The sequence below is a fragment of the Geosmithia morbida genome (assembly GCF_012550715.1).
Source record: "Geosmithia morbida isolate 1262 chromosome Unknown scaffold_3, whole genome shotgun sequence".
Lineage (NCBI taxonomy): Eukaryota > Fungi > Ascomycota > Sordariomycetes > Hypocreales > Bionectriaceae > Geosmithia > Geosmithia morbida.
Genome location: NW_023336190.1, coordinates 595,232 through 610,447, shown reverse-complemented (window position 1 = coordinate 610,447; position 15,216 = coordinate 595,232). Strand labels below are relative to the sequence as shown.

At 55.3% G+C, this 15,216-nt stretch overlaps 4 protein-coding genes across 4 annotated transcripts; 3 read left to right on the top strand and 1 right to left on the bottom strand.

Moving 5' to 3' along the window:
- Positions 1-421: 421 nt before the first annotated feature.
- GMORB2_5131 (mannan endo-1,6-alpha-mannosidase) lies at positions 422-2,417 on the bottom strand (the record flags this gene model as incomplete). Its single annotated transcript, XM_035467105.1, has 3 exons — positions 422-2,010; positions 2,106-2,234; positions 2,297-2,417. The coding sequence occupies 3 exons, from the start codon at positions 2,415-2,417 to the stop codon at positions 422-424; spliced, it is 1,839 nt and encodes a 612-aa protein (XP_035323117.1).
- A 6,017-nt stretch (positions 2,418-8,434) lies between these two features.
- Positions 8,435-9,112, top strand: GMORB2_5130 (vesicle-associated membrane protein 4; the record flags this gene model as incomplete). The annotated part of the gene is made up of 2 exons (XM_035467104.1): positions 8,435-8,542; positions 8,882-9,112. Coding segments are annotated over 2 exons (339 nt in total), but the record flags the coding sequence as incomplete, so codon positions are not given.
- Positions 9,113-10,505: 1,393 nt separating this feature from the next.
- GMORB2_5129 (N-acetyl-gamma-glutamyl-phosphate reductase / acetylglutamate kinase) lies at positions 10,506-13,357 on the top strand (the record flags this gene model as incomplete). Its single annotated transcript, XM_035467103.1, has 2 exons — positions 10,506-13,164; positions 13,302-13,357. The coding sequence occupies 2 exons, from the start codon at positions 10,506-10,508 to the stop codon at positions 13,355-13,357; spliced, it is 2,715 nt and encodes a 904-aa protein (XP_035323115.1).
- An 840-nt stretch (positions 13,358-14,197) lies between these two features.
- GMORB2_5128 (RNA-binding protein with serine-rich domain 1) lies at positions 14,198-15,208 on the top strand (the record flags this gene model as incomplete). The annotated part of the gene is made up of 3 exons (XM_035467102.1): positions 14,198-14,485; positions 14,640-14,745; positions 14,898-15,208. Coding segments are annotated over 3 exons (705 nt in total), but the record flags the coding sequence as incomplete, so codon positions are not given.
- Between the last annotated feature and the right edge of the window lie 8 nt (positions 15,209-15,216).

Genomic DNA, 15,216 nt, shown 5'->3' with positions numbered 1-15,216 from the left:
ACGAGGAAGGATGAAACAATCATTGTTGCCAAGAAACTTGGGAGGGATTCGAGGGAATTCATGTTATCTTATCTAATCTGATGGTCCACTTATCTCGTAGGTGTCAGGGACATGCGAGTGTCAGTGCACGCAGGGGACGAGGCATTCAATTCAAGCCCATGATCAACACGTAGGATAATTTTGATCGCTACAAAGAAGAATGGAGGAATTTGTATTGTCCTACACATATGGCGGGACAGATCATGCCGCACTCCCAACAGCGACCCGTGACGCCCAACTATCAACAGCTGATTTCCCCCACAACCTTGGCCATTGATCGAAAAACGGAAAGATTAAAAAAAAAGATTAAAGGCAAGGAAATGAGTTTGGAACGCATGAGGCCAGATAAGATCTAGACACAAAAAGACATCACGACACAAACCTAAATGTGAACCAGCCTCTTCCTCCGCGACCCATCAGAGCTTCTCGTATGAACCGCGTGAATCTCATCATTAGTGAGCGCCCGTGGAGGGGCTCCAGATCGCTGGTCGCACGGCGAGGGCTGGTCGCTGCTGCTACCCTGGTCCTCGGTCCCGCTGGACCGGGATGGGCCGCCGGCAGCCCATTCCGTTGGCACGGCCGAGCGTCGGGAGTGCCGAGACTCGACGATGCCCTCGTTGAAGCTATTATCTACAGTGACGACGTTGGCGGGTGTCATCAACGCGGACGATGACTTGTCATACAGCCCGGACTTTTCAATCATCATGTCATCATGGGCCTGGCCTCTGCCGGAGGCGAGGGAAGCGACGGCCAAAATTGATGCACCACCGCCCTTGACCTGGTCTAGGGGGCCTTCGCCGGACGCCTCGTCCATGAAGAGCCAGAAGAGAGCGGCCAGCATGAGGCTTAGGATGAGGATGGTGACGATGGCAGCTCCGGCCGTGTCCCCGCCATTGATGGTCTTGAGCTTCTTGATGGAATCCTCGGAGCTCTTACCGCCAGCGGAGGGGTCGCCTTTACTCGTACCGCCCGTTTCAGAGGTGAAGATGCGGGCACGGTACTTGATGTTGCAGGAGAGGATGATCTCGACAGCGGCCATCTGCGGCCCCACACCGGTGGTGCCGTCAAATTTCCCGGTACTCCAGCGGAGGCCGCACAGCCGCCCGTTGTCCCCTCCCGTGCACTGCTTGATGGCTGCCTCGGCCGAGCCGCGCAGCTTGGGGATGATGCGCTCGTACGTAGACGGGACCCACTGAGTTGTGGCGGCCAGCCAGCGGCTGAGGTAGGCCTTGAAGGACTCCTGATCCGTGTTGCACTGATTCGAGCTCTCGCAGGACACCTCCTCCATGACATCGTTCCCGGAGCCGCGGAAAAAGATGTCGGCGCCGTCGAGGAGGTTGTCGAGGCGCGTCTTCCACTTTTCGTCCTCGGTCAGGTTGTACATGGCGGCGCTGCCGTGGATGAAGCAGCCGGCGTTGTAGGTGAACTGATAGGGGACAATGTTGGTGCAATTGTTAGGGATATGCGCCCCGTCATACACGTAGAACTTGTCGTCGATGAATTTGACGGACGTCATCCAGTCATACGTCTTCTCGGCCCACTCCGTGTAGGTTGAGTTGCCCGTATACAGCGCCAGGCGGGCCGCCAGCGCGTAAAAGGTGCCCGCCGAGATGGAGTTCTTGTAGTCCCAGCCCTTGTTCCACTCGAAGATCTGCCACCGGAGGCCGCCGCCACAGCTCGATTCGTCCCATCGTGGAGCCTGGGTGTTGAAGACGGCTTGCGCCAGGGCCAGCCACGAGGGCTGACCGCCACCCGGGTGGGGGAAGTTGTATTCGGCGGCGGACATGACGGATAGCGCCCAGAAACCTTGGTCGTCGTTCCCTTCGGTGAGGGTCTGGTTGTCGGGCATGTAGTCGTCGTTTTCGCCCTTTTGGGCGAGCAGGCCGTCTTGTGTCATGGAGACGTACTGTTCATCCTTGGTATAGTACCAGTACTCGATCAGAGTGCCCATCAGGGCGCCTCCTTCCCACCCTAGATAAGTCGTCAGGGTCCCATTGTTGGAAGTAGACTGGTGAGAGGGAGGGGAACAGGGATCGCATGTCTGCTCAGGTAACATTGAAGCTTACAGTAATAGGGCGGCTCGGGTAGCAAACCCGGCGTGTTCCCGGGCTCGTTTCCATGGTAAAAGGACATCATGTCCTTGGTCAATTGCTTGGCAACCGAGGTGACGGACTCTGCGCATCGTGTCAGTCCGTCTCTTGATATACCATCTCAATGTTACACATTTGGGATACGTATCTCGAGGTGAATTGACTACCTTTGGAGTTGGTATCCAGGTTAAAGGCTGCTTGCACTGGTAAAACTGAGTTGGTGGCCAGTAGCGAGGCGACAAGGACTTGGCCGACGGATCGCCCGCCCCGGCAGCGAAGGGGATGCATTGTGGAAGCCGATAGTTATTGAAAGGGTATAAAAAATTTACTTTGGCGATACAAGAGTTGCGAAGTTTTACGACCGCTCCATGTGATTGCTTTTCCTGGTGGGAATTGCAGCGACGCTCCTGGATAACGAGTGAGACGGATGGGTGAGTTGAAGAGGGTAGGAAGCTTGTGATGCCAAGACTAAGATCGAATCTGGATCTTCAAGTCGATATAGGAGCCAAAAGGCTCGACTTATTGGCGTGTGTATCTGTGCTCGGCGGTGGAACCCTATGCCGACGTAATAAACGAGCGATGGGAGAGCAAGCACATTTTGTTTCGGAGATGAAGGCGGTTGTGGTATGCGGAATGGTATGGTGCGCTCGCGATGTTGAAGGGACGGGAAGGAGGGTCGAGAGCGTTGATAGGGATGGGAGATTCCCAGACACTCGCTATTACCAAGAGTCAGGGACAATGCGCCGGATAATTACGAATAACAACTGGACCCAATACTAGAGGCGGGTCGTATGCAATCACCATCATAGGATATTAATAGTAGTCAACAGTAAGAGGATTTTCAGCATGACCGTGCCGCTGTACGGAATACCTGTGCAAGTACGTACACGCATCTTGGATGTTGGCGCGTGTGCTGTCATGACGTCGATGGCCTTTAGTCGGGATCAATTCATTCCTCAACCGCTGCTGTGGACAGCTAGGAGTCCAGGACCCACGGCACTCGTTCTCTGCCAGTATTATTCTGGAGCAAAACATTACACGGAGAGACACGGCAGCATATCAGTTGCCTGATGGGGTGGGTGATGTGCACGAGAGTGAATAATGTGGAAATGTGGTGCTAATCAGCTCGTGTTTCTGTACAGTCGCTCCACGGGAAGAGAGGGGAGACGACAAAGACACTGGGATACTGTTCTTGTGGTTGTGGGACGATACGGAGTAATCTATACAGCTCTCGAAGACTGTGATGGGTCATGACTTGTAAGTGGCCTGCCATCTCTCTGGCTTATCCGGCCGTAGTAGCAGTAGTTGACTCGATCAAATCGGATGGATGGGTGTCAAGTAAACTCTGTGCGTTGTTAGTATTATGCTTTTTTCAACTATAGTGACGTGGGGGAAAGAAATGTATCGATGATAGCAAGAATACCGGTATTAGCTGTCAGAGTGTACAAGACCTCGAACAGAATTGCCAACGTCATATCCGTTTGATAGGGGAAGTACCTGTATGTGATATCAGAGAATGAAGCATACACGTATAGCGTATCAAAGGATTAAAGAACGAGATCAAGGCAATCTGTACAGATTGCAGATTAGAAAAGAAACAAAAGGAAGAAAGAAGCATGACATAAGCAAGCATAACGATTTCAAAGGAAGTAGCGGGGGAAGTTGCCAGTTGCCAGTTGCCAGTTGCCAGTTGCCAGTTACGAGTTGGTGGCTCTGTTTCCCCACCCCTTGCACCTCCCCAGTTCCCCCCTGCACATCTTGCCTTCCCTGTCATTTTTCTTCCTTTTCTAGTAATATTATAATTTATTAATAATGACGGCAAGCGCAATCGGTCGCACCAGCCTCCGGGCCCCTCTTTCCTTCCTTCCCTTCCTCCAACGCTCTTGTCTTTCAACCCTCCATTACGTCGTAATACCTTTCTTTCATCATCCACCAATCCTCGAGGGCTCGTATTGTTATGACTTCCACACCACCTTCAGGGGAAAGACAAAACATAATACGAGCAAGTGGCCTCAACTTGGCTTCGACATCCCTGACCTGGTTTTATTCCATCAGTTCTGCCTTGGGCTTTGCACGAGCACGACCAGTATACTTGCATACTTGCCTGTAGCCCGGAAAGTCGATACACACACACACACACACACAGACAAGCAATCGACGGTCGTTTCTCGATGTTTCCAGTCCTTTCAATATTTATGAACTTACTCCTCCGTACCATTACAGTAATCATCACTCCTCGCAGCCGTACTATGGAGCACTCACGCAACAAATGTACGGAACAAATGTGGAGGGCATGTCGTCTGCTATTACGCCAGGACTTCTTCAGCCTCTTCCGAATGCAATAATGCTGATCATTTGTGTCAGTATCCCATACGAGCAGTCATCTTTTTTCCCCTCTCTAATGAGCAGCATGCTCTTCGCGTGAGATTAATTATCACCACCGATCATTTCAATCAACTACCGAAGATATGACCACTTTGGATCTATCGAGGAATCGAACTGCGCTGCCGCTAGAAATGGACTATCAATGGCGCTATAAAAAAAAAGCTGTCAAACAACTGGTCACACCACATCGTAGACTTTTGTCCCTCACCCTGATATATCATCTAGTCCCATGTTGGCAGCTCCCATCCCCACAGATGAATGAAACTGCCGTCCGGCCAGAGAAGGTATCCAAGCGCGGCCATTGTCACGTGAGACAACTTGCTGAGCCATATCGGTGGGCTGTGTGCTACGGCGCTGGATCTTGCTGTCACGCAGAATCACACGTCCCGACTTCCTTGTCGACCTGGGTGGCATTGCCCGTCTCGGCAGGACGCGGTCAGAGTCTAAAGGATCTGGATACTGTCGAACCGGCTTGACCGAGTCGCTGCCTGCCAACGGAGACTACTCATGAGGGCTGCCGAGTAATGGCTTCGTCATCCATCTCGGTCCTGGGTCAGTGGCGGCATTTTGAGCTTGATTATCATGGTGCCGGGTAATGATATTGCTTACCCATCATGTTTCAGCTAATATCACATTCTCCGACGGCCCCGGGACAATGCCGCCGGCTTGTGAAAGCTTTTCGATAGCAGACGTGAGCTCATCAATGGCAGACAGGCAGTACTCTGGCCTAGTGGACAGATTAACTGGGCGGCTGAGATGCAAGCCTGCGTGGCGGCAGACCACGGTAGTGTTGACGGGTCAGACACCATGCTAGGCCTGCTGATTGAGATGGTTGACGTATACTTTGATGGCAGAAGTACCAATATATGGTTACTGGACATCCTCGGTTCAAGATCGCTGCCGTCAGCTTTCCCCTCCACGTTATCCTGGGTCTTGTTGAACCACCTAGTCAGCTCCGTCTGGACTCCGTCTGGACCGCCGCCAAGCTTTCTGTCGTGTCATGGCGGGTATGGGTAGACTTGCTGCGCAGTTCCAGGATTAGATCGCGGATCTTGACATGCTTGGTCATGCAAGTGAGCAGACGCAGCCGCTCGTCATATCTCGCCTCATTCTCCAAGTCGGTTTCGTGCTGCTCCTACCTGTAGTAGCAGAACATCTATACTGTCATCTCTCATGTCGAGCGGCAGTCAGAAACGTTGGGAGAGAAGCCTTTCACAGCAGTAAAGACACCATAATACCCTACGCCGTCGCAACGACTCCTGGGAGCTGAAGGATGGGTAACGCGTTGGACATCGGTGGAGACCAAGGTGAAGGGCCATTCGGACCATCAGCCCACCTAGCCAAGACACTGCGTCGGGGCACAGCATGCATATCAGGAACAGCTGGATACCTATGCCCGTCTGGATAGCTCGGATCGACCTGGGCTGGCGAGGGGCGAACTGGGAGCTCAACACCGCCTCGTCGACGGGTTGAAAGAGGTGAGACGCAGGGATGGCTTCCTCAGGGATGTACCTTGACGAGTGTCGGCGAGTGATGTTGACAGGACAGAACGCAGCATACACCGAGCTAGATAGTGCAATGATGATACATTACTATTGCTGGCGTGCTCAAAGATCTTGAGGACCCTTGGCCCGTTGAGGAATGGCAATATCGAGTGCCATGAATCAAAGTAGCTCCTTGAGCATGCCACCGGCTTATCAAACGAGGCTGTCCTGTCATCGTTAGATATCCCACACTGCTTCCCTACACAGCCATCCTCGCCGGCGTTATTCCGTCGAGGAAACCATATCAGAAGGTCATCTTCCCCTGGAAAAAATCGGACAGGCTTCTCAAGCCCATGGCCATCCGAATATGATGGATCCTTCTGGGCCTACAGTGTCCTCCGGTGGGCAGAACGTCGTGAAAGTCGCATGTGCACGTTGCGGATCAAGTATATGCCGCTGCTGCTGCCGACGAACCGCACCGACTCATGGTCGCCCATATCACGCATGAAGCCCTTATTTACGGGAGGTAGGCTCAGTGATGATATACGGACTAGGAGAAAACCAAAACTAGTAAACTTCTGTTCATGGCCGATATCACCGACAACGGACGGCACTCTATTGCCTTTGAGTTCCGAGGAAGCGCAAGGTGAGTACTATCACGATTAGGTTTGCAGGGCGTCCACGTCGAGACTGACTCTGGCTTCCTCCAGTGCGATAGATTCATATGTGAATCCTAGCATTTCCACTGAGAGAATTGACATTTACTGACATGGCCAGTCCCACCAGTGGGGGGGGGGGGCAGTGTTCACACCATGGCTCACCGTGCCTGTACCTTGAGATGAACAAGAGGTGCGTCGCAAGATGACCGGAGAGCCCCCCCTTCCGAATGACTGGCCTGCTGACTGCATGGTATAATGTAGAGGTCTCCCCACCGGGCTATGTGTACAAGCTGGAGGCTAGGCTTGCAGAGACGGACTGCATGGCTGGCCGAAGCTATAGCATTGAGCCACCAGCTGCCAGGGACATGATACCGGCCATGGATCACCAAGGCACGGCGAGTACGTTCGAGCGAGCCAAGAAGTGGGCTAGCTTGCCTCTGCGATCAATCTGTGGCACCCAAAGATGGTAGATGTCAACGTCCCCAGCTCCGGAGATGATGGCGTTGGGAGTCATTGTCCTGGAGGAGCACAGGCTTCGCGGCCCGCGTGCCATACAAGTGACCACATGACACAGGGGCGGGCAGCATTATAATACACTAGAGCACAGGAATTGTCATGATCGCAGAGTAACGTACATTTTTGACGAATACGAACTGCTAGCTAAATCTCCGAGTTCGTACAGTACAGATGCCGTTAATTATATGTAATACTAGCCTAACAGTACTTTGCCACTCGATCCGACAACGCCGTCTGAGTACCGGTGCTCACAGGATATAGTAATACGTACAGATTGCTCGTACTCGTGTTAACTACGCGTGATTACCGACGTGTACCGGTATGACTGTGATGTATTATACGCGTACCCGTAAGATGAGTACCGGGCGATGCACAGCCACAAGAATCAGCCACATCTTAGCATCGGACCCGGAGCCAGCCTGTCTACGCCTGCGGCAGCCAGGGTTTTGAGCAGTGTGTCAGCAGGGTTACTACCGATTCTAGGGGTTTTCAAAAGCAAGCGAGCATGCAGGTGAGCATCGAGTCGACTCGGGAGGGGGGCCACCAGGATGTGGTGAAGGTGAAACCTCACCTGCCACACAGAGATCACAGTCAACAGAGCACACACCTGCCTGGCAAGCCAGGAATCTACCAGCGCAGAGTATACGCAGGCTGGGGTTAAAGGGGAAGGCGGAATAATATAATAATATGATTAGTTCAGTCGGGATACCAGCCACACGTGGCGCATCACCGTTCCTCTGGTCACGAAAATAGAAATTTTTTGGATTGGTCCGCCAGGTTAGGGAATGGTAACCAGGGAGCCAAGGCCTGTGGGCGCAGGATGAGGTGGCGGGTAGCCCCGGGGGGTGGGCGTGCGCCTCTGTTGCTGTCGTCACCCCGGGAGGGCAGTAGCGCCTCCCCCCCAACGAGGCTCAGGCGACCAGCGGCCTTTTCAGCGTGCATTTCCAGGCGTCCCGTTGCCCCCCCCCCCGGTGGCCTTTTTCGGGCTTCTCCCTTCTTCTTCCTTCTGTTCCGCCCTCCATCCCCCAACTTTTTTTTTTCATCTCTCCATATTCCTCATTCGCATCAACCCACGCAACTCGATACCCCCCCCCCCCCCCCCCCCCCCCCCCCCCCCCCCCCCCCCCCCCCCCCCCCCCCCCCCCCTCTCCTCCCCCTTTCTTCCTCTTTCCCAAAGCGCAGCTTCCTGTGTTTAATAGCCATCCTCTGACGAATCGTCCCATCGAACCCGACCACGATCGACTACAAAAACACAGCAATCATGCCTGAGCAGGACCCCCCCTACGACCCTTACATCCCCAGCGGCCAGGCTGCACCTCATCAGGAGCAGGGCAATGGCGGTAACGCCAGGACACAGGCTCTCCAGGCGGTGAGTACATTTTCACGATCGAGGACTGCTCGGGTGGTTTTTCGCATGAACGTGGGCGGATGGTCGGATTATGGCCTGATTCCGGGGCAACCGGTCGCCGTACCTTGCTGCTATGCACCTCGACCTACCGAGTGTCATCGTGATGGTAGTTCGTCGGAGACTGGCGCACCCCTAGGGGGTCTTGAACGTTGTCAGACTGTTGCACACCCAAACGGGTGGTGCAGCAGCTGCTGCGTCCAGCCAAGATGTCCCAACGCGCACGTGCGAACCGACCGGCCGAGCTACCTATGGCGACGGTTGATGGGAAGAAACAAAAGCACTAATGACTTGGATTCTTAGCAAATCGACGACACGGTCGGCGTCATGCGCGACAACATCAACAAGGTGTCGCAGCGTGGTGAGCGCCTTGACTCCCTCCAGGACAAGACGGACAACCTGGCCATGTCGGCCCAGGGCTTCCGTCGTGGTGCCAACAGGGTCCGCAAGCAGATGTGGTGGAAGGATGTGAAGATGCGCATCTGCCTGGTCGTCGGTATCATCATCCTCCTTCTCATCATCATCTTACCCGCCGGTATGTCGTGACAAGATCCATCAGCTGCTCTGCTCCGTTTGGAGACTGACAAAGACTATAGTGTTTGCCACTCGATGAAAGCGTTATGTCCTTGGTCAGAGATTGACGAGATTCCCTTCCTTTTTTATTTATTTTCTGCCTGCGACCGAGACTCTGGGATGCTCCGCGGGGAACGAGGCGAATTGTGAACGGACCTTTTGCCAACCCATGCGAACGCATTAAGAGTCTTAAGTTGGGGCTATCTGCTGCGGGAGTTGGTTCATATTGGCCATGATTAGTTCTCTTTTTTTTTTTCCTTCCCTGTTCTTTCTCTTTCCCACCCCTCCTCTCTCTCTCATCTCGCCGGTCTAGCCGGTTCGGTTTTGGCTGTGAAGACGAGATGCCAGTGCTCTAATATCTCTTGTTGGAGCATTAGCCTGTTTCAACTACATGTACGGAATGAAGACTGGGGTTACTTTTGGCCCCGTGATTATAATGAAGCTACAATGTCGTTTTTCTTTCCATGATCGGATATTGCAAAAATACGTAATGCCATCATGTGATGTCCTATATTTTCCGGCTCTCGTTTTGCTCCGTGTCGGCATAGCAACGTGCGAGGAGGATCAACGGCGGACTGATTGATAAAAAAAAAGGGAAAAAAAAGACTAAACTAAGAATGGGATGGACATTCTCCCCACTGTACAAGTACCAATTTCACGCAACACATTCTGTAGGCACAGGCAACACCTGTTTGTCTGCTTGGACGCTCCTGTACGAATAAGGCAGTCAGAATGTAGCGGGCATGCATTGCATATTAGTGGTCGGTATTAGATTCCATTACAGACAGAATCCCAGAGGCATTCTGCAGAATACTATGAGCTCTTTTCTGTGCATGTTGCAGATGCGATTTGTAACAGATCATGATATTTAGCCTGTAGCCGTATTGAGTACATTAAAAAGTGCTGTGCCAAGGAAAAGGTCAGAGTCTGTGAGTGGCTCCCATCGACCGAAGCGAGCGACTTCGGCAATTAGATGAGCTGAGGGACAGAAAAAAAAAAACCGCCTTAGGCCCCTCCCCCACAGAGTTTCGACACAACCAGCCAATTTATCTCATCGTGACCGCCGGTCTAGGAATCCGAGGCACTTTACTCTCTCCCCTCGTCCTTCTCTTTCGTTCTTCTTTTCTCTTCTTTGCACCTTCTCCTTCTCCYCCYCTTCYCCCTTCTCCYCCCCCCCCCCCTCCCCCCTCCCTCCTCGAGGATTGCGGATTGCGACGACGACAGAAGCGTCTCTCCCATCCAAACCCATCCGATCGAAGAAGAGAAGAGAAGAAAAAACTCCTCCCGTCAATTGGGTCGAGAGCACACGCACAGCGCACCAGCACAGTACCCGCAGCCCACAAAACCAGACACCATGCTGTCTGCCACCGCCGTGGCCCTCAGGGCTGGTGCCCGTCGAGCGGTTTCCGCCCGCGGATTGTCAGTTGCCGCCGCCGCCAAGTCGACGAGATGCCTGGAGAGCGGGCGGGCCATCTCGACGACTCGGGTCCTGTCGTCGCTGCCGACGCGCGACCGCACTAGGGAGATCGTGGCCCAGACGGTCAGCAGCATCGGCAGCAGGCGCGAGGGTCAGCAGTACCTCAAGCTGTTCACGTCGGTATCGTCGCAGAAGTTTGCCGTCATCAAGGTCGGCGGCGCCATCCTGACCGAGTACCTGGACGAGCTGTGCCGCAGCTTGCTCTTCCTGTACGAGCTGGGCCTGTACCCCGTCATCGTGCACGGTGCCGGCCCCCAGCTCAACCGTCTCCTCGAGAAGGCCGGCGTCGAGCCCCAGTTCGAGGAGGGCATCCGCGTCACCGACGAGAAGACGCTGGGCATCGCCCGTAAGCTGTTCCTCGAGGAGAACCTCAAGCTCACGGACCGCCTCGACGAGCTCGGCGTCGCCACCAGGTCCATCAGCGGCGTCTTCATGGCCGACTACCTCGACAAGGAGAAATGGAAGTACGTCGGCAAGATCACCAAGGTCAACAAGGACGCGATCGAGAGGTCCATCGAGGCCGGCTACGTGCCCATCATGACGTCCATGGCCGAGTCCGAGGACGGCCGCCTGCTCAACGTCAATGCCGACGTCGCCGCTGCCGAGCTGGCCCGTGCCCTGGAGCCCCTCAAGGTCGTCTACCTGTCGGAGAAGGGTGGGCTGTTCGACGGCGACGGCGACAAGATCTCCCACATCAACCTCGACGAGGAGTTTGACCACCTCATGTCCCAGCCTTGGTGCCGCTACGGAACGCGTCTCAAGATCCGCGAGATCAAGGAACTCCTCGACACCCTCCCCCGGAGCTCCAGCGTCGCCATCATCCACCCCAGCGACCTCCAGAAGGAGCTCTTCACCGACTCCGGCGCCGGAACCATGATCCGCCGCGGTGACAAGATCCAGAAGGTGACGTCGGTCGCCGAGTTTGGCGATCTCGAAAAGGTCAAGGCCACCCTCATCCGCGACCGCGAGGGTCTCGATGCCGAGGCCACCGTCGACCGCTTCCTCGACTTCCTCGCCGAGAACCCGTTCACTGCCTACTTCGACGAGGGCATGCAGTGCCTGGCCGTCGTCATGCCCCCCAGCAAGACCCGTCCCATGGCCACCCTGGCCACGCTCAACATCACCAAGTCGGGCTGGCTGAGCAACGTGGCCGAGAACGTGTTCGCCTCTATCAAGAAGGACAACCCGAGCCTCGTCTGGACCGTCAGCGAGGACGACGAGAACCTGACGTGGTTCTTCGACAAGGCTGACGGCACCTTCAACCGCAACGGCTCCGTCCTCTTCTACTACGGGTGCGAGCTCGGCTCCGACGACCTCGTACCCATCTACCAGGACTTCGTCTCCCACGGCCGTGCCATGATGGGTGATTCCAACCTGGAATCCCGCCTGCGCCGTGCCGCCCTGACGGCCAGCCAGTCGCTCAAGAACTCGCAGACCCAGCCCGCGCGCAGCTACTCGACCGCGTCGGCCGCCCTCTCGCCGCGGGTCCTGTCCCACTCGGCCTCGCCGTCCCCCGTCTCGGTCTTCTCCGGCCAGCACAGGCGCGGCTACGCCACGGCCACGACCAACCCCAACCCCCCCCTGGGCAAGAAGAACGCCTCCAACGACGTCCCCGCCCGCGTCGGTCTCATCGGAGCCCGCGGCTACACCGGGCAGGCTCTCATCGACCTGATCAACGACCATCCCTTCATGGACCTCCGCCACGTGTCGTCCCGCGAGCTGGCCGGCCAGGAGCTCAAGGGCTACACCAAGCGCAAGGTCATCTACGAGAACCTGTCGGCCGAGGACGTGGCCGGCCTGGAGAAGTCGGGCCAGATCGACTGCTGGGTCATGGCCCTCCCCAACGGCGTGTGCAAGCCCTTCATCGACGCCATCGACGGGGCCCAGAAGGCCAACGGCAGCGCCGGCCGCGACAGCAGGAGCGTGATCGTCGACCTGTCGGCCGACTACCGGTTCGACGACGAGACGTGGACCTACGGCCTCCCCGAGCTGACGAAGCGCTCCAAGATCACTCAGGCCACGCGCATCTCCAACCCCGGCTGCTACGCCACGGCCGCCCAGCTGGGCATCGCCCCGATACTGGAGCACGTCGGCGGTCAGCCCACGGTCTTTGGCGTGTCGGGATACTCGGGTGCCGGCACGAAGCCTTCTCCCAAGAACGACATCAACGAGCTCCGCGACAACCTGATGCCCTACAGCCTGACGGGTCACGTGCACGAGCGCGAGATCGGCCACCACCTCGGATACCCGGTGGGCTTCATCCCCCACGTCGCCTCGTGGTTCCGCGGCATCCACCACACCATCAACATCCCCCTGAACAAGACCATGACGTCTCGCGACATCCGCCAGATCTACCAGGACCGGTACGCGGGCGAGAAGCTCGTCAAGGTCGTCGGCGAGCCTCCCCTGGTCAGGGGCATCATGAACCGCCACGGCGTCGAGATCGGCGGCTTTGCCGTCGACTCGACAGGCAAGAGGGTCGTCGTCTGCGCTAGCATCGACAACCTTCTCAAGGGAGCTGCCACCCAGTGCTTGCGTACGTCTTCTTCTCTCTTCTCTTCCTTTCTCTTCTTCCTTCTCATCCATCTCTCCTCCTCCTCTTCTTCTTCCTTTCCTCTCACACTCTTTCCGCCACCTGTGAGAGCATGGATGGGACGCTGACAGATATGACAGAAAACATGAACCTGGCTCTAGGATACGCAGAGTACGAGGGTATCCCCCCCATGTAAAGTGGCGGTACATGCACATCCTTACGAGGAGCCAGAGAAAAAAAAACCTCTAAGACGTAAAAGGAAAAAAGAAAAAAAAAAGTAAAATTAGATGGGGTATATGTTGCCTACTACGAGGAGTTGGACTCATGATTATTTCTCTTTTGCTATTACAATAGTTTAATTGGTTTCCTTGTTTTGTTCTGCAGTGTAGAGGGTATATCTATTCTATCACCCCTATTATTGGGTACCGGGGCATCTCTCACTTCACCCATAAAGTTGCCGTCCAGCAGATTACTCCTTACCACTAGGTCTACTGTCGTGAACGTTGTGAATTGTCGTGGATATTGTGTGTTGGAAGATTGGAAGATGAGCGGTGATAGAGTACATAGTAAGAAAGGAAGCGAAGAGTGAAACTCACCGGCTTGACACAAGACAAACATAAGGTGAAGGAGACCAGACGTTCAAGTTCAAGGTGCAGTCAACCCACGTGACATCTCAACTGCCCACGCCTGCCAATTTCTAATATCAGCAACCAGAGGGAGAAAGAATAGCCATTGCTCGTCTGTTTACCAACGTCATAATACCGGGGAGAGTCGTCGCCCCCCTCCCCCCAAAAAGATCAAATACAAATACCAGCAGCTTTTTAAGATTTCAAGTTCTCTCCAGTCGTTCAATCGGTACCAAACGATACGCGTCGCGCTCCCACGCGATCTGTCCTCTGCAACGTTCCCCCCTTCCACTCCTCCACCTGGAAGCAAGAGCAGGAACGATTCGAATTGGCCGTGCGCGCTCTGCGAAACGGGAAACCAAGACTAAAAGGGCACCTGTTGAGAGTCCTGGACAAGAGGCAGATAAGACATGGACATTGACGAGTCACCACCGCCGCCGCCAGCGCGTCCCATGTCGCGGTCGCGTTCTCGTTCTCGCTCCCCGGCGCCGACGCGCTCGCGCTCCCCCTCCCGCTCTCGCTCCCGCTCGCCTGCGCCTCGGCGGCGTCGCTACGGTTCGAGCTCGCTGTCCCGATCACCGTCGAGGTTGCGATATCGCTCGCCTAGACGGGTTGGACGGCACAGAAGCCGTAGCCGGAGTCGGAGTCGGAGCAGGAGCTGGAGTAGGGGGATCAGTGATGGGCCGAAAGGCACAAAGGTAGGTCTCCTTTCTTTCTTTCCTCTTTTTATCTTTATTTTATTTTTATTTTTATTTTTATTTTACCCTCTTTCCTCGGCAATTTCGCGGAAAGGATAAGAGAGACATGTTGAGCAATCGCTGGAAGGATATGTGCTGATACGCTTCTGATCAGATCGTCGTGGAGCGACTGTCGAGGAATATCAACGAGGATCACCTGTATGAGATCTTCGGCGCTTTCGGTCCCATCGTGGACCTTGATCTTCCCCTGAGCCGAAATCGTGAGCTTCCCTTCCCTTCTACACACATACACATCCTCTCTCTCTCTCTCTTCTTCCCTCTTCCTCTTCTCCTTCTCCTCCCCACGACCTCTTTTCTCCGTCGGCCAGAGCTGTACTGACCAGTGACCAAAATAACAACCAAAAAAATACAGTCGGCACCAACCGTGGCACAGCCTACATTCTCTACGGCGACGAGGCCGATGCTGAAGATGCCATAGCTCACATGCACGAGGCGCAGGTCGACGGCGCGACCATCAACGTGTCCATCGTGCTGCCGAGGAGGAAGCTATCGCCGCCACCGCCCATGGCCCGTCGCGGCGCCAACATCGATCCTCGTGTCCCGCTGAGCGGCGGCGGCGGCGGTGGTGGTGGTGGCGGCGGCGGTGGACGTACAGGACGCAGGGCAGGTGGGGGTCGAGGTGGTCCGCCTATCGGTCCTCGTGGTGGTGGTGGTGGTGGTGGTGGTGGCGG